The sequence below is a fragment of the Schistocerca cancellata genome, chromosome 1 (assembly GCF_023864275.1).
Source record: "Schistocerca cancellata isolate TAMUIC-IGC-003103 chromosome 1, iqSchCanc2.1, whole genome shotgun sequence".
Taxonomy (NCBI): domain Eukaryota; kingdom Metazoa; phylum Arthropoda; class Insecta; order Orthoptera; family Acrididae; genus Schistocerca; species Schistocerca cancellata.
Genome location: NC_064626.1, coordinates 203684862 through 203708024, shown reverse-complemented (window position 1 = coordinate 203708024; position 23163 = coordinate 203684862). Strand labels below are relative to the sequence as shown.

Genomic DNA, 23163 nt, shown 5'->3' with positions numbered 1-23163 from the left:
GTGTGAGGGGTGTGCAGGGCAATGAACGTGATTTTTAAGTACAATGACGTGAGAGGGTTATTCTTGCATTTTTAGTTCTTTGTAGGATGATCTGTAAGAGTTTTGTTAATTTCAGTGAAAATTTTGGAAACGTCTACAAATGTCTGCTTATTATATTTAGTTAACTTAAACATCACGTAGAATGTAACCAGTAATATTAGTGACCTTGTAACTGTGACCCTCTGTCCTCGTGGATAGTGTGCTATATGTTCACAAAGTTTTGTTGAGGTTTCTTCCAGGTATTGCAGACTTAAAGTTTACTTTTACATTATAACACCCTTTGAACAGTCGTTCCCTGCCTGTGAGAGCTATGAATATCTTACGCTTTGTGCTTTCTCAGTAATTTGTATATTAAATTTGATTGAAGTAGGTACAGACATCCCAATTTTCCCCATTTCAGATAGCATATCATATTTATGTGAAGTTTGGTTGAAATCATCCCAGGCTTTTACATTGTATTAAAGCCACCTTTCCCCATAAATCAATTTATTTCTGTTAACAAGCCAAGGGTTAGTTTGAATACAACCTCTCTCAGGTGGTATGCCCTTGCACTCCTCAGTCTTCTTGAAAAAAGTTACAGGGTTATACTGTGTGTCATGGGCTCCAGGTCATTGCACAACTTTGTATTTTTCACATATAAAACTATTTCTGGAAGGGTAAGGAATGGCAAGGTCCAGTAAAAGAATCGTACAACAAACTCGAGATGCCATCATCTGTTGTTGTACCCTTCTAAGTACTACTGAGGTATGTATGTCCCCAATCTCATTTTTTTTTTTTTTTTTTTTTTTTTTTTTCCTCAAACATAGTGTTTGTTACACTGAACAACTGATTGTGTGTTTTTATGTTGCTTCATTGAAATATTGCAGATTTATCTGATGTAAATTAATTGGGTCTGTATGGCCTCACTGGTACACTGAGAGACAAAGTCATGGCAGTAGGAGTATTTTTGAGCATTCAGAAGGAATTCTTAGCATGGTGGCATACTAACATTTTCACAGTAGCCTATTTCGAATGTTCATTTTTATGATGTTCTAGAGTGATACAGAATGTTCACAGAAAACAAATGAAAATAAAAACAGTGCAATGTGGGTCATTTGCAGCTAGTGTATTTACATGTTTGAAACATTTTATGGTATTTTGTAGTTGGACTTATTGGTGGTTATTTTGCGTGGGCACCAAAAACAATTTGATTGAATGCCTAGAACCAACAATCTGGCCATCCTGCATCAAGAACTTAGTTTCTTGCCACAGAATCCAAAATTTGTGAACCTCCTGCAATATTGTATGTGTATTATTGATTAGGTTAGATTCTGGGCACCAGATGACCACTTGCTTCTCCCTTTCCCACATCATTTCTCTTGAAAGCATTCTTGGCTGCAGACTTGTTTCAGTTAACTGCATATGAGAACCTAGCATGACATTCGCTGCAGCTTCTGCTTCTGCTTCTGCTTCTGCTCCTGCTCCTGCTTCTGCTGCTGCCAACGACCTATATAAACAACATACACTGGCTATGGCACCGCCATCTTTGAAGCAACTTGAAAACTGAGCCACCATGTCTTGTAACGTCAAGGTGCAGCCTATGCGTCGTCTGCTAATACTGAATGTTGTTATTGTTTACTACACATGGCGTTCTGATTTCTCTACTGTAAAACATATAGTGATGAAGGCTAAAAGAAATAAAACACACTTCTACATCAATTAATTGAAAAGTTTATTACAAAATGTTGCAGTTCAGTTCGATGCAATATCATATAGATTAGTTCAAAAACAATTTTAAATTGTTCAGTAGGTCCAAAAACGATCAATTGACAGCGCAGGACCTTTCATTGTCCCTTAAACAATATTAGTTTGTATACATTTGTCGAATATGTTTCCCTCTTTCTTCCATTGGCCCGGTTTTTGCACAAATGGTGTAACCTACAATTAAAATACTATTTTCACAGCATCCTGACTAGAAAATAGTAATGTGACTCTTCTCCAGATTCAGCTGGCACCATTAGATGGTCAAAATAGAGTAAATAAATTCGGCCTGTCACCCAACATTCTGAACAATTCCCCACACAACTACAGAAGGAAGTTCTTCCATATTAAGGTTTGACAGTCTCCGAAAACCCTTTCTGCCACTGTTAACAATTTGAATACACCCTTTGGAGCAGTAAAAAACTATTTTTGATGTATTTTATTGCAATGAAACCTGTTTTTACATCAGTTTGTGCAAAAAGAACTTCAAAAAAACTAAACATTTAACTTGTTTTACAAACTTGCCTGACAACACTTCCGGAAATGTACACCACCTGGTTTTGCACAAATGGTGCAAGCTAAATTTAAAACACTGTTTTGACAGCATCTTGGTCACAAAAGAGCAACAAGGCTCGCCCACTAATTAACACCATTATATAGTCAAAATCAGCAAATAAATTCTGCCTGTCAACCAACTTCCAGAAAACTTGCGCATAAAATTGCACAGTATTGTTCTTCCATATTAATGTTTGTCAGTTTTTTTTAATTGCAATAAAATGCTTTTTTCTGTAAGTTTGAGCAGAAAGGAGAACTTTTAAACAACCTGCACATTTAAGTATTTTACAAACTTGCCTAACACACTGATGTCTCTACTGTAAAACAAATGGTAATAAAGGATAACAGAAATGAAACACATTTGTGACATTAATTGAAAATTTATTACAGAATGTTACACTTAATTTCACTGTAATGCCATATACAGTCTGTAAAGAATTAAATAGTTCGTATCTTCAAAAAAAGAGCAATAGACACCACAAGACCTATCGTTGCCCCTTAAACAATGTCAGTTTTGTATACATTTGTCTGATGTTTCCCGCTTTCTTCCACTGATTTGGTTTTGCACAAATGGTGTAACCTAGAAGTAAAATACTGTTTTAATAGCATCTTGACTAGAAAAGAGTAATGTGACTCTTCTCCAAATTCAGTTGACACCATTAGATGGTCAAAGTCAGTAAATAAATTTGGCCTGTCACCCAACTTTCTGAATACTTCCACATACAATTGCAAAGGAAAGTTCTTCTTCCAAATTAAGTTTTGACTGTTCCGGAAGACCCTTTCTGCCACTATCAACAATTTGATTACATCCTTAGGAGGAGTATACACACTATTGTTGATATCTTTTACTGCAATTAAACCTGTTTTCCCTTCTGTTTGAGCAGGAAGGAGAACTTTTAAGCAACCTACACATTTAACCTTTTTACAAACTTTCCTGACAACACTTCCAGAAATGTACTATATGTAATATAGAGTTAACGTTCCGTACTCTGGAATGTAGTAATCATGGTCAAATTCCTCAACACCATGTGAATTCTCTACAGGATTTAATATTGGTTCAAAAAATGTCCCCAAATCTCCTCCAGTGCTATTAGAATTTTTTGAGAGCTCTATTTGTGTTATTAAGCACTTTCTGTATGCTGATCTAAACTGCAAGGCATTGGGATTATTCCTATTGCCCCAACTTCTGCGAATGCTAGAGAAGAATTGTTCTAAGTGATCTTGGCTCATCCTCCTTGTCAAAATAAACTTAAGTGCTGGAGATACAGTTCACACATATATTTCAGCCACTTGTTTTATGCTTAAGAGATCTATCACCATTCCAGAAACACCCATTTTTCTACTTGATAAATATAGTAGATCACCATTACAACGATTCAATTTCATAAAATGCTGAATGGATTTTTCAATAATTTTACAGACTGTTGTTTTATCACCTTTAAACACCAGTGTTTTGGTGCCTTTGTTCATAAGGTTGCATGAATTAAGTAAATCAAATGCAGTATCTACCATTTTTATGAACTTAACAGTGCCCTCACAGTTGGAAAAACTCTGGTAACTGTAAGTCTCTGCAAAAAATCTTTGCATCAGCAACACAATCACCGAGTCTGGGCAGCCAATGCTACTGTCATTTTATGAGATTCAAATTGAATATGTGGCCTCCTCATTTTATTTGCCACATGCAACCCTTACTGTTCTTGGAATTCAACTAGTCTATTAAAATATTTCCACTTAATTACTTGACCATCCCCATCTAGTAATTCTTTTTTTTTTTTTTCACATAAAGTATTCCTCATTAATGTGAGCAGCATCAAAAAACAAAATACTTTTTTGTCATGATTTAAGGGATGAAGAAACCAGCATTGGGAGTCAATTAACCCTACCTTAGTTCCTAATTTGTCCATAACACACCTGTTAGCTGCAGCACCATCACAAACAGCACCAACTATACACACTCCTGTTTCCTCCAATTACAGAGGTACTGCTGCAGTAAATTAAGTTTCACACTTGCTGTTAAACCATTAAGAAAGCAATAGCCTACAGGAATTTTCCAACTCCTGTTAATCCCGGTGACCATAACACTAGTGCCTCTCTCGCTATTTGGCTATCATCACTTTCCTCGCATCCTTGCCCTAAGTCAACATAACCCCAGACCTTATTACCATACCATATTAAGTCTTTTTTAATAGCCACCCCATAGAACATAAGTGCAGCTAAAATAGGTCCTGAACTGCTTTGAACCTCATCTGCTATTTTTTTTAAAGCTTTCTTCTGTGAATCCAGGACTGCCATTTACTGTAGTTGCCCACCTGCAGAGTGTTCAAGGATGAGGTAATTTAACAAACTTCCTCAATTAACTATAAGCTTTGGAGGAGTAAAAATTGAGTGTAAGGGCAAACTGTCTTATTTCTTTAGGATATTCAGGAATTGAACATTTGTATTGCATTGCAAAATTTGCTTCAGAATATCACTATTTTTGTCACTTCCTATCACTTCAGAAGCACAGTCTTGAAGTCTCTTATTTAGGCCTGCAACCACTGTTTCACATGTCACAATTTGTTTCTTATTTCTTTCTTGCATGTTTCGCTTGCTTCCTCAGCTTCTTGGCTCTTTTTTGTAGTGCCTCATAATTCTGTTTCAATTTTTTGGGGCTAGGCAAACAATAAGAATGATCCGTACGATCATTCTGATTCACTCTTTCACCTACAGAAATGAAGTGTTATCATTAAGCTTTATTTTTCTTTAAACATACCTTGATTAATAGCAAAATTCACACATAACCCATATAACAAATAAATACCAGGAAAACAATTTTACCTGGTTCATTTGATAAGGAAGCTGATTCTTCACTTTCTTGGTTGTCTCTCTACTATAGTTGTTTTCTGCAGATGGTCAGGAAACTCAAATATTGTCGGTACTGTGTTTGCCAGAAGTCACCTTTTCTTGTTTGTACTGTACATGTATCTATCTTCAAAGTGAAACGAGCATATGTAGCTATATTGAGTTGGCTGCCACTTATCTCACCTCATATTGGCTACCCACCGACTTGACAACTCTTTCTTTTTCAGAGGAAATCTAAAAATAAAGAGACGTGTATACAGTAGCTTATTTACATTTTGTATGTAGCTTAAACACGAAAGTGATGCACAAGATGCTAAGTACAACACGCCTTTAGATACTCACATGAAATATGAAATTCCAGTTGTTTTATCAGTTCTATTAGCACAATTGTACGCTGCACATACACTGGGCATGATACGCGATCAGTCAATAAGACTTTTAAAACAAATTACAACCAGAAAACAGTGATTTTCTAACACCAGTACTATACACCAAATGTAAATATACTGACATGTAGACGTTCCAAAAAATGGCAGCCGGTGTTGCTTTTTGGTGCCCCTGGGATCTCTGTTACCTCACAGATAGCCACTCTGTGTAGTTTACATGCCTCCTTTGCTGCTGCTGCTGCTGCTGCTGCTACTACTACTACTACTACTACTACTACTACTACTATCACCACCACCCTTCCTGTAGCATAAATGAGAATAAAGCTATCACAGTATTAAAACACCAAGGTGACTCCCCTGCATTAATTGTTGGATGAACACTCCCAGAAGAAAGAATTAAGCAGGGAATGGAGTAACCACAGCATGAAGGTTGTTTGTTTCTGGTTTGAATATGCCATTCTGCATTTGCATATACATATTTACACAAAAATTTCTTATAGATTGAAGCTGTGCCACACTGTGATGCAAAACTTTCTCCGTTGGCTTTCAAGTGCAATGCACATACGAACAGAGCTACACTATGTGATCAAAAGTATCTGGACACCTGGCTGAAAATGGCTTAAAAGTTTGTGGTGCCCTCTGTCGGTAATGCTGGAATTCAATATGGTGTTGGCCCACCCTTAGCCTTGATGACAGCTTCCACACTTGCAGGCATACATTCAATCAGGGCTGGAAGGTTTCTTGGGGAATTGCAGCCCATTCTTCACAGAGTGCTGCATTGAGGAGAGGTATCAATGTTGGTTTGTGAGGCCTGGCATAAAGTTGGTGTTCCAAAACATCCCAAAAGTGTCTGATAGAATTCAGGTCAGGACTCTCTGCAGGCCAGTCCATTACAGGGATGTAATTGTCATGTAACCACTCAGCCACAGGCCGTGCATTATGAACAGGTGCTCGATCATGTTGAAAGATGCAATCGCCATCCCCGAATTGCTCTTCAACAATGGGAAGCAAGAAGGTGCTTAAAACATCAATGTCGGCCTGTGCTGTGATAGTGCCACGCAAAACAACAAGGGGTGCAAGCATCCTCCATGAAAAACACGACCACACCGTAACACCACCTCCTGCGAATTTTACTTTTGGCACTACGTACACTGGGAGATGACGTTTACCAGGCATTCGCCAGACCCACACCCTGCTACCGGATAGCCACATTGTGTACCGTGATTCGTCACTCCCCACACAGTTTTTCCACTGTTCAATCATCCAATGTTTACACTCCTAAAAACCAAGCGAGGCATCATTTGGCATTGACCGTGTGATATGTGGCTTATGAGCAGCCGCCTGACCATGAAATCCAAGTTTTCTCACCTTCTGCCTAACAGTCATAGTACTTGCAGTGGATCCTGGGATAGATGTCTGCCTATTACACATTATGACCCTCTTCGACTGTAGGCGGTCTCTTGTCAGTCAACACATGAGGTCGGCCTGTATGCTTTTGTGCTGTATGTGTCCCTTCACATTTCCACTTCACTATCACATTGAAAACAGTGGCCCTAGGGATGTTTAGGAGTTTGGAAATCTCGTGTACAATCACCTGACCACGTTTGAAGACCATGAGTTCCGCAGAGCGCTCCATTCTGCTCTCTCACGATGTCTAATGACTACTGAGGCTGCTGATATGGAGTACCTGGCAGTAGGCGGCAGCACAATGCACCTAATATGAAAAACGTATGTTATTGAGGGTGCCCGGATATTTTTGATCACATAGTGTATTTGAGTACTTTCACTGTCTTTGGTTGCTGTATCCAAAAGAAATATACTTCAAAAATATTCCAGAATGGAACTGTAGTAAATCTAACTACATCGCTTGTAATCGTTGTTTGTATGAAGTATTAATTTTTGTTCAATACTGATGTTTTAATTAGCTGTATAACGAGTATACCAAATTTCTGCACTAGGTTCTTCACCCAGCCAGTGGGATCAAACGTGAATTACCCGAGGAATTCCCTGATGGTGAGTAGTTGTTGGATACATTGGGGTCTTGTCAGGAACAGTAACAAATGTACCTTCTTTTTATTAGTTATCAGGTAATTAACATGTGTAAGATGATAACTATTTTATTTAATTGATGGGTTACATTGATGCAATTCAAATAATGGCTATGGAATACAAGGCTGTTCAGTGTTAAAATGTAGTCGGCTTACATAAGCTGCCAGATACTTTCGTCATCAGTAGCATTTGACAAAACCTATATTCCGTTCCCATGGTTTTACACATATAAATAGTTGCTGTTCATTGGAAATGTGTTTTCATGAAAAACACAACAAACTGATGTTTTAGATCATAGCTGACATTGTTGTGAACATTACTTCTGTTTGCATACCTGCTGCCTGCAGCTTTACTGCATCATATATATCATTTTTCTCAAGTTCTCCAAACTTTGTTACCTTCAGCAATTTGGTTTGTATGGTAACAATTTTAATTTTTTTCTGAGCAGCCTCACCTGCTAAGAAGAAAAGGAAAAAGACTGTTGCAGTATCTCAGCCAAAAAATGCAGTATGTGCTTTGAATGAATTACGGCCAGGATTGGTTTATACTACAGTAAATATGAGTGGTCCTGTTCATGCACCTACTTTTACAGTACAAGTTCAGGTATTTATATGAATTGATCTTTACTGTATTTTATTATTAAACAGCAGGCAGGTAACATTTAGATAAGTCTTGTTTTTTAGTACTATTCTGAGAATGTGCCACTCGGTCATCATTGGTACAGGGGTTGACAGTGGACCAGTTGTTGGAGGAATAGGGTTCAGCTGTCTTCGTTCAAGTCCATTGTTTTCATAAGTAATTACAGGCATATGTTGGGAGATTACCTTCAACAGGCCATAGCAACTCCTTTCTCCTACTTGACTCAAACTAAGCAAGATCTGTTTTCTTCCATGAATGCACATCAAGTCTAGTAATTACTGGAACAGTACCACTAGATGTATAGCAGTTGTACCAAAACGCTGCTTCAGCGTTTCTTCGTTTGGCGCAACACTACCAATATAATGGCACTTAAAAAGAGTTACAGGAAGATACCTATTCATCTTCCAAAATTGTGGCAAGATTGTTACAAAGCAGTGAAAGTAAGAAACAAATGAGTTATGTACATTACTGAATTGCAAGACATTAATTGGTTATTAATTTATTTATATGTATATCAGTATGTGTTCCTAGTTAGAATTAATCTAATATATTAATTACCATATCTGATCTACCCTTGTAATTAGACTGTTTTTATTTTACTTGTTATTATATTCTATTTACATTTAATTGCAAATTATATCCTAGTCAAATGATGAATTTTAAGTTGACTTCTGTTCAGTATATTTGGTACACCCCCGGTCTCTCTCACTCTCTGCGTGTGCGTGCGCACGCACACCTCCATTTGTGGGTAGGACATCACTACTTATATTCATTGTGAAGTGTGGTAACACGACTCAAAACGTTGACTGGTTGTCCATCTTGACTTTGTAGCAAGAAGGGTTGTCAATACTGGAAGCTGCGTTCCTACACCACAGCGATGTCATTTGAACATTGAACAGTTGTCTTGAGGCAAACATTGATATGACTTGTAGTAGGCATCCTCATTTAATAACACCAGTTACTGACTCCTGTCATCACTATCAACCGTAAAGTGAAAGCTGTGATGTGTCAGGACATTGTACTTCAACATAGTATCCAACCCTACAATAAACATATCAGTAAATGCACAGCACACTGTATGCAACTTTCGTACATTGTTTGCTGAAATGAACCTGATTGCACATGCTGTGAAGCTGTTGAAACTTGAGTCCCTCCTCACACTCTGTATGATGCTTGGAGGGTTGCTGTTGAGCATTGGGACAGGCTTGAGCAGCAGTGTCTTTGCCACCTTTTGGACAGCAGGTGAAGAAGGATCCAAGTATTATACAGGGTGGTGCAGAAGTGACTGAAGAGTGGGCACTGATTGAAACAAAATATTGAATTGATGTTTCATTACAAATACAAACAATACTTAACCATTATTTTTTATGTTCAAACTGTTTTCTATCATCATTAATACATCTTTGAAGGCTTTTTGTAACACTGTTACATACTCAATGGCACAGTGTGGTTTCACTGTCCAAATTGTGAAATGCTTCAGTAATGTAATCTTTTAGTTCAGCAATTGTCTGAGGCTTTTGAGTATAAACAGAGTCCCATAGGAAAAAATCCATGGGCGTGATATCTGGTGACTGTGGAGACATGTCAATATCTGCCCTTCAACCAATCACTTTTCTTCAGAAAGTTTTATTTAAATAATCCTGAATGGCAGTGGCATAATGTGGTAGAAAACCATTATGGCGAAACTAAATTTTTTTGAAGTTTTCAGCTCACATCATAAGTCATGGTACCATGTAATTCTGAAGCATATCCAAATAGTTATCTCCTGTCACTGTTTTCAAAAAAATATGGTCCAAGTATGCCAAATGGTGATATTGCCTCCCCCCCCCCCCCCCCCCTTAAAAAAAAACCTCGCATCAGGTTGTTATAGCGGTTCTGCTAACAAAATATTTTGACTGTCAGTTTACCAGTAAATGCAATTATGTCTGTGATTTCCCTAAATTGCTTCAGGCAAATGCCGGGATGGTTCCTTTGAAAGGGCACGGCCGATTTCCTTCCCCATCCTTCCCTCACCCGAGCTTGCGCTCCGTCTCTAATGACCTCATTGTCGACGGGACGTTAAACACTAATCTCCTCCCCCAATTATGTCTATTAACTTGTCCACTTAAAATTGGCCCTGTCAGACCACAATTTTATTGAATAGGTTAGGACCGTGTTTCAGTTGGTCAAGCATCAGTTCACAAAATTGAAGACATCAGTCTGGATCATCTGCAAGCAGTTCATATCATAAACATGGAATGTAAACTTCAGACTTCTGTTTGTGTAACATTCTTTGTACTGAACTTTGTTATAAATCCAGCCCAGCTGCTAATCGTCTGGTTGATTTTGACAGACTGTGGGTCACAGCTAAACATATTCGCAGTTCATTTTCCTTAGTCGTGACTGTTCTTGGATGATCAGACCGTGGTGCATCCATAACAGATCCATGTTCTTCAAATGTGTTTCGTATGCTGTACATTGTTTGTCTAGATAGTGGTTTTGATCTAAAGTATCTTCCCAATTCATAAACAACTGTGGTAGTACCACTTCTATAAAATGCTTTTAACACAAAATTTCTTTCTTCCTTCGTTAACATTGTGACAATTCAGAAAACTACAGCTGTAAACATGTCTCACAGATCACACTTTCAACAGTTCATTAGTTTGATTATTGTGTGTGTTTTGTTTGTCATTGCAAGGTGTAAATATCACCATTTGGTAATAACAATGTAACGGGTTAAAACTTCCTACACCTCACAGTTGCTTTTGTTTTCTTTCAACCAACTGTCTAGTGACTTCTGCGCTACCCTGTACAATGAATGCGGTTGAGGTTGAGCAGCACAATATTGAATGTCAACTAACATCAGATTTTTATTTTACAAATGTACCCTTTCTAACAGAGAGCCTTTAGTGTCACTTGTTTTGTTTTTATTCGACACTAAAATTAATTTGTAGTTTAATTTGGCTTATTCATTCATTCATTCATTCATTCCATGTGCTCATAGCAACTAAGACCAAACATGTTGGCATACATACAGATGGTGTAAAACAGATTTTTAGCAGTTTGTTTCTGTGCATTGCCCAAAACACACTCTTTACAAGCATCTTGCAACCATTCTGTCATTTACTGAAACCTGCAGTGTGGACAAGTACAGCTGAAGTCTCTGCTGAAAAATTTCAAGTGTAAGCTATGCATAAAAATCATTGGGCTCCTTTCTTTGCAGCAGGTACATGCTGCACAGGTAATCATGTGGACAGCCCTTTTTTGACATACACACCAACTTGAACTCATTAACTGCCCATTTTGACAAGTTGTAAGACTTCCTCCACCAGCTGAACATTCTGCCAGTGATGGACTTCCTCAGATTTCATCTCACCAGGGGTCAACCACATCTAATTGAGCAGGCAAGATAGATGTGTATGTTTGGTCAGGTTAGAAATCTATGGTATTATAATGACGGGGAAAAAATCATAACCCCAAGGAGAAGCTTAGTGACTTAAGATAGGTTGGTTGGCATATTTCTACTTGTGAGAGCTGATGTCCATTCAGATTTCTCACCAGTTACACGAGAGTGATGCTAGTAGCACCACTGTGAGGATACAAATAAGATATACAACAAAAGATATGCAGAATTCTAGTTTTTTGTGTTGTGCGCTCACACGAATTTATACACTGATGAGTCGAAACTTTATGATCATTGCTCACCATTAGTTTTAATTCCACTTGATGATGTTGCAGCCATACAACACAGTTAGTAAAGGGTATAGATGGAATAGAGGTGAATTGGCTGTCATTTTATACTGTGTTCAGCATATGAACGATTCTGATGTAAACGAACACGTGCGTGGCGATTCGTCAGTGGTCGTAGCACACATTCACAAGTGTTGTGTGCCAGTGGAAGTAGACCCTAATTATGTATTAGATTTTTTGTGTTTTATTACTTTTAAGATTTTGTAAAGCATCAGCAGACAGCAGTGGTTTTGTTGCATAGTGTGTTAAATATTTACATTATGTATTTCTTTTGCAAATCTGTGTACAGTTACTTTTTCTGGACAATTACATGCGTGAAGCTGTAGCTAGTTCTGATCAGCACATGTCAGCTGGGTTTGTGAATTCTCAATTTGCAGTTTTCAGCAGGAAAGCAACCTTTGTATGTGGCAATACACTGCTCACTATTCCTCAGTTTGTAAGTGGTGAACTTCCTGTGTAGGAGCATTCAGTTAAGTTTTATGTGTCATTCTGAAGAAACATCTAGGGGGTAAGGAGCAAGCAAATAACCTCTCCTATTGTTAGTACTGAAGAAAATGGTGGAAGTTGTCCTCCACAGTGCCCCCCCCCCTCCCCCCCCTCCCCCCTCCATGCTTCTCAGCAATCGTGCAGTCAGTCATTATGGTGCTTCTCACTTATTTGTGTTTCCAACATGGACAGTGAAAAGGCTGAAACTGCATCGTGTTCTTTTGTGAAACATAGAAGAGGAGGAACACTGCTAAAAAGTGGTGTAAAACTGATAGATCTCTCTCTCTCTCTCTCTCTCTCTCTCTCTCTCTCTCTCTCTCTCTTTCTTTCTTTCTTTCTTTCTTTTTTTTTTTTTAACGCACAAGTATTTTTAATGCTCTTTCTGCAACCTAAATATGTTTTCACATGGTCCCTTAAAAATCATATTGACAGAGTATTACTGTATATTAATTCATCCCTTTTAAAATTTAAGTGAAATTTTCAAGTTTTATTATTTGTCTGCGTTTGTCAGTTTTATTGATTATTTGAAGGTGCAATTTTTTGGTCTGATCTGCTTTCGAATGTTTTATTTTATTACTTTTGATGCCAATAATTTCATTGTTCCAGCATTTCAAATACCAATACAGAATTGTTAAAATATGGAGTTGGTCAGCAGATTAAATGAAACATTATTAATATTCAGTTGTATAATGTCAAACAGAAAGAAATAAGCTTCCACAGAATCACCTGCAGTTGTTCACATCACTGCAGTCTTGATGGACAGGCTCAACTGTTTGAATGTGCCGGTAAAAGATTGCGCGTTTTGTTGTCTTTTCTGAGTAGCAAAGGCAAGTTACAGTGCTGCATAAAACAGAAGGTTATTATTGTACCTGGAAATAAAATCCAATGAGGTAGTAGCAAACACAGAACAATCTGCAGCATAATGTTTAAATTGGGATTGTTCTAGGATGAATAGTCTGTAGTGATGATTGGTCCATAAATTGGGAAATCCACGGACATGTAAAACTCTAACAAAGCTGCTTGATATGGCCCGGCGCCTGGGAACGAGCATCTGGGATATAGCAGAGTTGATTGGGTGTTAATGTCCTGCTGTTGTGATCATCTATGGAAAGCGCTTGAAGGACAGTTAAAACATGAGTAAGCAACATCTTGCTGGACATTCATGCAGCACTGTGTGTGGTAACCTCACTCTCTGTAGCGACAGAATGATGATTTTCACCATGCCGGTTCAACAGGATTATGGCTGTGATAGCAGGATTTTCTGGGCAACATGCTGACCTTCCTGGCCACAGTTTGTGAAGCCTGCTAGGGAAGGTATTAATGCAACAAAATGTAAACTACCTGCTGTTACTTTTTTTTTTTTTTTACTCCAGAACCTTCCAAAGAAATTTCCTTTTTTTTTCCTGCTGTTGCTGAGAGTCCCTATTTCTGACAAATGTCCTTACTATATATAAACATTGAGGTTTAACTACGATACTGTAGTATTTGAATTTCATGTGAAGATAAGGGTTTGGATTTGTAGTTTTTTAAACATTTGATCAGGTGAACGTCTGCAACTGAGGAACATGTTTGCAGAATAAAAATCTGCTTCAGTTCCCAGTAACTTCATAATTTATTACGTGGCTGGTTTCAAAGCACACAGCTTCATCTTCAGGTGCTGCCAATAATCACGGGAATGTAAATGTGTGGCATGCTGTCCAAGCAAGCACTGTGGTTGCTGGTCCTATGCTCCCATGTGTTTGTTTGATGTTGGTGTGACACACCATGACTGACTGGCCCGACCACCACACATTTATGTTCCCACAATTATTTGATGGCTTCTCAAGATGAAGCTTTATGCTTCGAACTCATCATGTTATAAATTAACAAATTACTGACAACTGAAGGGGTCTTTTACTCTATAAATATGTAAGTTTTTCTGTCATACCTTGAAAGCTGTCTCCACCTTTTTGGACCCATTTTTGATCTCCGAGTTCTCATTGAGGTTAGGATGAGAATCTTGCGTAGTTACGTGAACCTCATTGATGTTACCATACATGACCTTCATTGTTCATGTTGAATTCTTTGCATCTATGTGAATGTATTCCTCTGTTCAAACTAAAATTTTAATATCTCTCTTTTTCACATGCAATGTCCAGATTTAGAATCGTCTGCAAAATCTAGTCATTTAAATTGAAGGCCTTTCTTTTAATGGCCTTAATTGATTCTGTTTGTGGCATTTTCTCAACTCATTCTTGTCTGACAGTGCAGTGGAGAAAGTAATCCCAGAATGCAGGCAGAACTGGCGAGAGGCCGTCTCCTTCTCTTTCTTCTGTTTTGATTTTTGTTTGTTCAGATAGTAACCTAATAATTTAACTTCTCTTTGTATTTTTGTAATGTTTGTTGTATAAGCACTCTTGTCTTGGAATCTATTCCAAATGCGTGTGTCAATAGTTATATGCTTTCTTAAAACCAACCAATGTTATGATCACCTTCTTACTGTTTCTTAGCAGTTTGGTTTTGATCTAGATGTGTCTTAATGTCGGAGATCCGTTCTGCACGTTGACTGTCCTTTCCTTAATCCTGTGTGGCAGTCTTATTGTTGCTGATCTTTGTGGCACACTATTCTATTCTGTAGTGCTTTGGAGAGTACCTTGCATTTGACTGGAAGAAGTGATACACTTCTGTAGTTGTTGGCATTACGTAGTTTTGACCCATTTCTTTTGTAACAAGTGAATGACTGCATCTATCCAGGCACCTGGGATCTTTTCTTCGTGCCAGAACTATTGAAACAGACTCTCCAACTATTCTAATACTTTGTCCCCAGAATATTTGAGAACGACTGATTTCTTGCCAGATCATTTGTTATTTTTATGCTTTTTATGATCTTAATTTCTGTCTTATCTGGTGGGTTTGAATAAGGAAATTTAAGCAGTGACTCGTGGAAAACTTGATTATTCTATGAAGATTCACAGTTGAGTAGGGCTTTGAAATATTTGGCCAGATTGTTTCGATTCTGTTTGTTGTTCAAAATTTAATTTCCCTCAACTGTTCATGAAAGAGATGTTCAGTGGTAAATAGCCTGGAAGCTTTGACTTGAAAAATTGATAGAAATTTCTGATGATATTCTTCTTAAGGTTATGTTCCATTTCCTACAGTATATGTTTATCAAATTTTTATTTGGTGCTTCTGAACATCTTGTCTGTTCTTTTGCTTTGGGTCTTGAATTCTCCAAAGTTCTCTCTGATGGAGTTCCATTTCTTACGATCAGCAAATGTTTTCTTAGGGTGTCTTCAGTTGTCTTTCCGCCAAGGGTGTGTTTTCTTTTTAGCTAGAAAGATTGTCTTGCCTCTTCTTCATTTTTTTTAGCAGCTTTCTCTGAATAACATTTGGCTCATCTCTGTATCCATAACTTCCATTTGTACTCGTAACATTCATTATTTCTCTTTGACTGGTGGTTGCTTCATCATCAGTTTGTAATTTTAATTACATGGAGGTTGGTGACTGCAAAGTCTTCTATTGTATTATTTAATTTTGTTGTTGTTGTTGTTGTTGTTAAAAACTCTCATATTATGTGTGTCTCACTGCAAATTAAATTTAAGGATCGTTGGTAAGAGAGGGCCTGAAGACCCTATTGGTGCCAAGAAAAGTAAATTATTAAATAAAGTCAGATCAGTGCAATTGAATTAATTTGAAATTCCCATGTTCAACACAACCAGTCACACATACAGTACTAAAATTTAGATCTTGCCAAACACCTTTTACATTAAAGGTATGGGACTTTTTTCTTATTCTGCTGATTTTACTAAAAGAGTGTGTGTGATATATATCTTAAGTTTGGGGTACTTGCATGAGATATCTTCAGGTATATTTACTGTGTATGTAAGTAATAATGTCCATATTGAGACACAGTTAGCAATTTCATGAACCGACATCTATTTTTCACAATTTTTAAGTATTTTAGAAATTATATCCTAACCTTTAAATTCAAGAATTCAGTCGTTCTTTGTAGAACCATGAAATGTAAATGTATTTTAACTTAAGACAGAAAATTACTTTTAGAATACTATTTTAGCCATATATAATTAGTAATAACATAATTATTTGCTAAACATAGTTCATTTTACGTGCTTTCAGGTTAATGGTCAAAGTTTTCAAGGTCAAGGCCGATCAAAAAAATTGGCAAAACATGCTGCTGCAGAAGCTGCTCTTCGTTCATTTGTACAGTTCAAAAATGCTCCAGAAGCTCAACAGGCAATGAACATGCATATTTCTGAATTTGATTATACAAGTGATGTTATGGAAACTGAACTATCTTTGTTTAATACGTTCCATCCCGTGGAAGGAAGTGCTTCACCTGGGAATTGTGGTGGTCCGGACAAATTATCAAATGAGCATTTAGAAAAAGCACAGAATGGTTGTATTCCTCCAAAATCCCCTTCTCAGGCTATAATACGACGAAATTTACCTCCTATTCCTTGTGATAAGAGCCCAGTAATGTTGCTGAATGAACTCCGATCAGGCATTAAATTTGAATGTGTTTCAGAGAGTGGTGAACAGTATGCTAAGTTTACAATGGTCGTTAATATTGATGGTGAACGATTTGAGGGAACGGGTTTGTATATTCTGTTTTAATTTGGGTAAATATTTAACATAATTTGACTTGATGATGTCTTATATTTTCTTGTATATTTTCTCCCCATTTTCAACAGGTCCAAGCAAAAAACTTGGGAAGGCTGCGGCAGCAAAGGCAGCCCTTGCAAAATTGTACAATATGACTTTCACACCATTTCCCAATTCCCTGAAGCAAACAAGATCTCTGTTGACTACTGGGACAGCCAATGCCTCCCTGGAGCAGATGACATTGCCACAAGTGCTGGCAGATCACATATCTAGGTGATTGAACTCGAGGAAACATGCCATTGTGTCAAAAACTGAGATCCTGGTTGTGTACAAAATACAGTTTGATTCTTGCAAAGAAGGAAACAATAACCAGCTGCTGTTTATTTCCATAAAAATTGCTCCATTAACAGTTTTAAACCGACAGACTCATCGTCAAATGGCTGTTCACATATAGACACCTTTGATGTTCACTTTAGTTTCCAGCTGTTTATTCCACTTGTGGTGACAGTTACTTGGGGAAATCAAATAGCATCAGACAATAAAGCTTCACAGCAGACACTTCTGCAGTTGACACCAAAGACAACTGAAAATATGTTGCTCTTGCTTTTTTTTTTTTTAGGGGGAGTATCCTACAAAACAAGCAATCTATTTAAAAATGCGAACATTAAGGTAAGCTTTGATGTAAATAACAAACTCCAACATTTGTAACTTAAGGAATAACAACACTCCATACAAGAAGATCAGGATATACAAACTCACTTTCCAGAGTTGTCCCTCGTACTATGTGCTACAAACTGGGAGAAGGTTTGAGATTCAGCTCAAAGAGCATTTAGATGGAATATGTTCGAATAGTTTATCAGTACTCACATTTGCAATGCAGATAACTCTCGAAGACGTGGAGTAGAGAGCATTGAAGAGCATATCCAGATATTTCATTGTGATGGTCATTCTCCGCACATAGGTTCTAGCAGTCCAGCCTTGCCCTGTACACACCTGGGTCACTACAACCATCTGCTAATACGACAGGGTTTCTTCCTCATGCACCTTTGCCTACTTCCACCATAACCTCTCAGTTCTCTTCTTCAAGGAAACAAAACTGAATTTTGGCCCCGCACTTGGTCCACAACAGGCACACCACATGGCTAGGAACATTTTATATCTTGAATAGTGCAGTACACACTACAAAGTCCATTCTTGGGAGCTTGTAACAAAGCATTAAGACTCAAGCCACACCGTACTTTCTACACCTGCAACACAACATGCTACATAAAAAGACTGCATCACACCACAAGACAGCAAGTGCTTATGCTCGCATGGGTAATAGCCGAGATTCAAGTATGCTCGCATGGGTAATAGCCGAGATTCAAGCTCCCGCCCATCACGGCAGGTATGCTCATGGGAAGACTGTGTATCATTCTACTGAATTTCTCCCTGGCAATTTTCCCAGGAAAGACTTTCATCATTTGTGTGCATCATGGTGACAAATTCATGTTAGTGCTGTTGAACACTGCGTGACTAGTTACTTTGCATACGCATCTTCTTCGTCATTTGTACGGTCTATATTTCAGGCTCCTATGAGAAAGATTATTTTTTTCTGAATCTCATGGTATTAAAACATTTATTGAGAACTTGATGTGCTGATTGCTACTAGGGATGCTACTCTTACTGCGCCTTGCAGTATCACTCTTTTCTTTAGCATTCATCATATTAGCAAGTAACATTAACACTTTGCCATCCGCACGTCTCGTACAGATTTATTCGCTTGGTGCTTTCAGTGCTAATTCGGATTACTTGGCTTGTCACTGGCCACTTGTCACCTTTCCGTTGATGACAAGCTTCAAATACATTGACCTTTGCGCCCTTTAATTTTTCCGGAAATCCTCTATTTTGCCGTGTCGTTCCCCAAACTCAAATTTTGCTTTTCAAGTAACTTATCTGCAAGTTCTACACTGTTAGAACAATTATCCATGTAGAAGTGATGCCACTTTCCATAAGAAGGAGTCAATAGTTCCATCACTGTTTTTGCTAAAGGTTGTCAAACACTGGAATATATCTTGAATGAGGAAATCGCACAGCATCTGAATGAGTATGCCATATTTTGTAATTTTCAACGCATTGTAAACTGTAAAATCTAACTGTCCATGCCACAGTATCATTCCTTCATCAATTGAGATGTTTTTATTTAGATTAAACATTTCTTTAAACTTTTTGGAAAAATAATCAGTTACGAATTGCACTTTGAAAAGCCGGTCGGCATGATTTGGTTTATTGTTGTTGGAAAAATGTAATAAGATAATATTTTTGCAGAATCGGTTGCTGGCCATCATTCTGTGAAATACTGGTGTGTCTATCAACGGATTTGTTGTTGACCAGTAATTATCGATCCTTGCCCCCCCCCCTTGCCGCCGCCCCTGTGCATGCATGCGCTACACCATGTGGATATACAGAGAGGCCCAAAGAAAATGTATTTACCTTTTAATTGCTCGTAACTTGAAAATTAACTCACAGAAATATCTCATTTTCGGTGAAAGTTTACCTTACATTGAAGTCATGGTAGCTGTTCAAAGCTGTCACTGTTTGTCATATTAGGCTATGAGAAAATGAGACTGACAACAGTGAGCTATCTGGCAATCCTGTGTTGTTCTAACTCTGTAGACCGGTGCATTCATCCCATCCTAATCCTCAGTCTGAGTTTCAGTTCCGTACAGCCATTTCATGATTTTTGGGCTGGCATCATTGAAGTTTTATTTTTGTTGTATGCTATGAAAGTGGAACAGCAGAATTTAGCGCAATGTTATGCAGTCACGTTTCATATTAAATGTGGGAAATTCACTAGTGTGACCTTTGAAAACTTGAAACAGGCCTTTGGGGAACATTCCTTATCAAGAGTACAAGTTTTTCACTGCCACAAATAAGTTTTGGAAGGCTGAGAACACATTGAAAATGAACCTCTCTCGGGGAGACCTTCAACTTCGGAAACCAACCAAAACATTGAACTTACATGTGCTCGTGTGAGAAGCAACTGACATTTGCTGTGAAACACATGACTAATAATAGTAAAAGGAAATGTAGAGGGTGGGGCAGTGTTTTTTTTCTCCAGCGAAGCCTGTGCACAGGTGCTCAGTATGCATTTGTCATTTTATATGGTGTGGTTGTGGATTTTGACAAACGTTGTAATGGAACCATGGAACCTATTAGTTGGCGTTTTATGTTGTACGGCAACAAGTCTGCAAGATATTACTTGAGTTCTTACGATTGTGGAAAAGTTGTTGGATGGCACAAAGCCAGTCAGTGTCAGTACGTGGCCAGAGTAATGTGTGTGTCCAGAAGTATCATCTTGTGAATAAAAAAGGCCACTAAAGGTGGTGGTTGACAGATCACTACGTTATAAGAGAAGTGCTACATAGCCCTAGTGGTTGAAAAGGAACAGTTGCAGACCTTGCAACCACTACCAATACAGGTATCTCTGACAGAACCATTACACAGCAGTTCAGTCGGATTGCTTTGTATTCTTGGAAGCCTGTTAAATATAAATGCATTCCACTTCAACCACACCTTCCTCGAGACAGAGCTCCTCAGTTTAAGAAGTATGCTGGTTGGGATCAGCAACAATGGTCCAGAGTGATATTCTCCATTGAATCCCACTTCACTATGGCAAGTGATTTTGGCCACCAGTTAGTGTGGAGAGAGAGAGTGGAACATGTTAAACATCACAGAATGTTCATGAATGGCATCAGTATGGCCTACGTGCTTCGGTGTGGGCAGGCATTGTGCACAGTGGCCAAACATCTTTGCATATCTTTGTGCGAGGTATCATTACAGCATAATGGTATTGCAGGGAGATTATCATATCCGTCTGCAGGGGTGCGGTGAGTCCAGACACTCTCCCTATGGATGACAGTGCTCGACCACACAGGATCTCTGATGTGTCAGACACTGGAAAGGGAAGATACTGGACATGTGGAATGGTCTACATACTCCCCAGACCTAAATCCTATAGAGCATGCCAAGGATGCTCTTGGCAGACGTGTTTCTCAATGAACACACATTCCCTGAAGCATGCAAATACTGAAAACTACCTTGAGACAGGAGTGGAACAATATGCCCAAAGGACTCCTCATCAGTTAGGTAGCCAGTGTTGAATGACAGATGCAAAATATGCATTACTGCCTGAGGGAGACAACCACATTCTGTTCTGAGAGGCTGATTTCGACCTTCATGTTTGGAGTCTGACCGGTGTCCACCATGAACATTATTTGTCTGTTATCCTGTGGTGAAATCTGTATCATTTTTTAATTATAAATGTAGCATTCCACCTCTATTACTTATGTACTGTGTGTCAGATCATCCATCATTGTGTGTGATTATTACTGTCCAGCTATGTGTCTTTTTCCTTAGTAATTGTCAAACAGTGTAGAAAAAAACTATAATTCCTTTCATCAAATGTCAGCATTGCACCAGCAATGTTTAATCACATAATGGAGAGGAAAACAAAACAATGCTTATGTGGTGACTGCCAGAACTATTAAAAGTGAGACATTTCCGTCAGTTAAATTGAATGATGTGCAGAATTAAACAGTATATACATATACAGGCAGCGCAGTGGTTAGCACACTGGACTCGCATTCAGGAGGACGACAGTTCAAACCCCTGTCCAGCCACTCTGATTTAAGTTTTCTGTGATTTCCATAGGTAGTTTCAGTCTTTGAAAGGGCATGGCCAATCTCCTTTTCCGTCCTTCCCTTATCCGTGTTTCTGCTCCATCTCTCAATACCTCGTCGTCCACAGGTTGTTAAACACTAGTCTCCTCCTCCTCCTCCTCCTCCTCCTCCTCATTTTTCGACCACTCTGTGATAAAAAAAAGTGCTATTTATACTCTTCACTAATTTGTGAATACAAGCATTACACATTTGCTACATAATGATTTACATCATAAACAACCTAAATTAAATAGTTCTACCTTAAAGATTTGTTCACGCTGTGTTCAATTTCTATTAAGTACAGTTACAGTTAAATAGATCAATTGTCTCATAATTTTTTGCTGTAGGGCACCACTGCCCCGGGGAACTTTCACTACAAGGAGGATAAACAGTGAAAAACTGATGTGAACATCAACAAATTTGTGTTTAAATGTGAACAGCTATCTGAAGATGAACCTGTCGGTTCAAAACCAGTATCCGCACTTTTGCTTAAATAAATAGCGTTATTTACAGTGGCTGCTTGCAGTTTTCCTCATTGCAAGGATAAACCTTAATGGAACATTTAAAGTGTGTTTTTATTCTGTTTTGTGAATGTGAATTCGTATGTAGTCTATTGTTGCTTTATAACTGTTTCATACAGAAATATTTTCACATACACACCACCACATTTACCTTCGACAAATTAGCAATAAAACAAGCAATGCAGTATACTTCGCTGCACACAGGAGGATGTTCAGTTTTGGCATAGAGGCAATTGCCACATTGAGTGACATTTTGTACTACCTGGGTATTACTTCTCAAGTATTCAACAGCTTGGAATCTGTTGGCTATTTGGGCCACTAATGATGGTGAAAGTGTGTTTAAAGTACTTTTCCTGTAAGTATACATTTGCAATTCTGTCTTGAAAAGACATCTTCTGTATTTAAACTGAAGTACAAAACCTTTGTGTACACCCAGTCACAAACTTACCAACGTGTCCCTTTAAGACACCTGCATGTGTCAGCTGAAGCCGTACAATGAACACCATATGTGATGAATCCAAATTGTCTTGTGATCAGTATTACACACATACATTTTCATCCATGGAGTGGAGTAGAGACGTCGACTCATCTGAACAACATAGTTTTTTATGAAAATAATAGATTGTTACTTGCTGTAAAGATGACATGTTGAGTTGGAGACAGGCACAATGAAAAGACTGTTAAACATTGAGATTTCAGCCGAAGTTGACTTACACATTTGCACAAACAAGCACACCTCACTCATACATGACTCTATCTCTGGGAGTAGCTAGAGATAGCTGTCGTGTGTGGGTCAGGTGTGCTTGTCTGTGTGAATGAATGTGTGGGTGTTTTTCTTTCTGAATGTGCATGTGATCACTATCTCTGAGAGCTGAT

The 23163-nt window shown here is 38.2% G+C and overlaps 1 protein-coding gene across 4 annotated transcripts in view; it reads left to right on the top strand.

Annotated features, from left to right (window-relative positions):
• Positions 1–23163, top strand: part of LOC126168566 (double-stranded RNA-specific editase 1) — a 152469-nt gene that overhangs the window by 109525 nt on the left and 19781 nt on the right. For all 4 annotated transcript variants that reach the window (XM_049920567.1, XM_049920566.1, XM_049920568.1 and 1 more), the window contains 4 exons: positions 7520–7574; positions 8059–8213; positions 16581–17058; positions 17156–17339. In XM_049920567.1, the coding sequence (XP_049776524.1) occupies positions 7520–7574; positions 8059–8213; positions 16581–17058; positions 17156–17339 (872 nt within the window). The remainder of the gene's footprint in view (positions 1–7519; positions 7575–8058; positions 8214–16580; positions 17059–17155; positions 17340–23163) is intronic.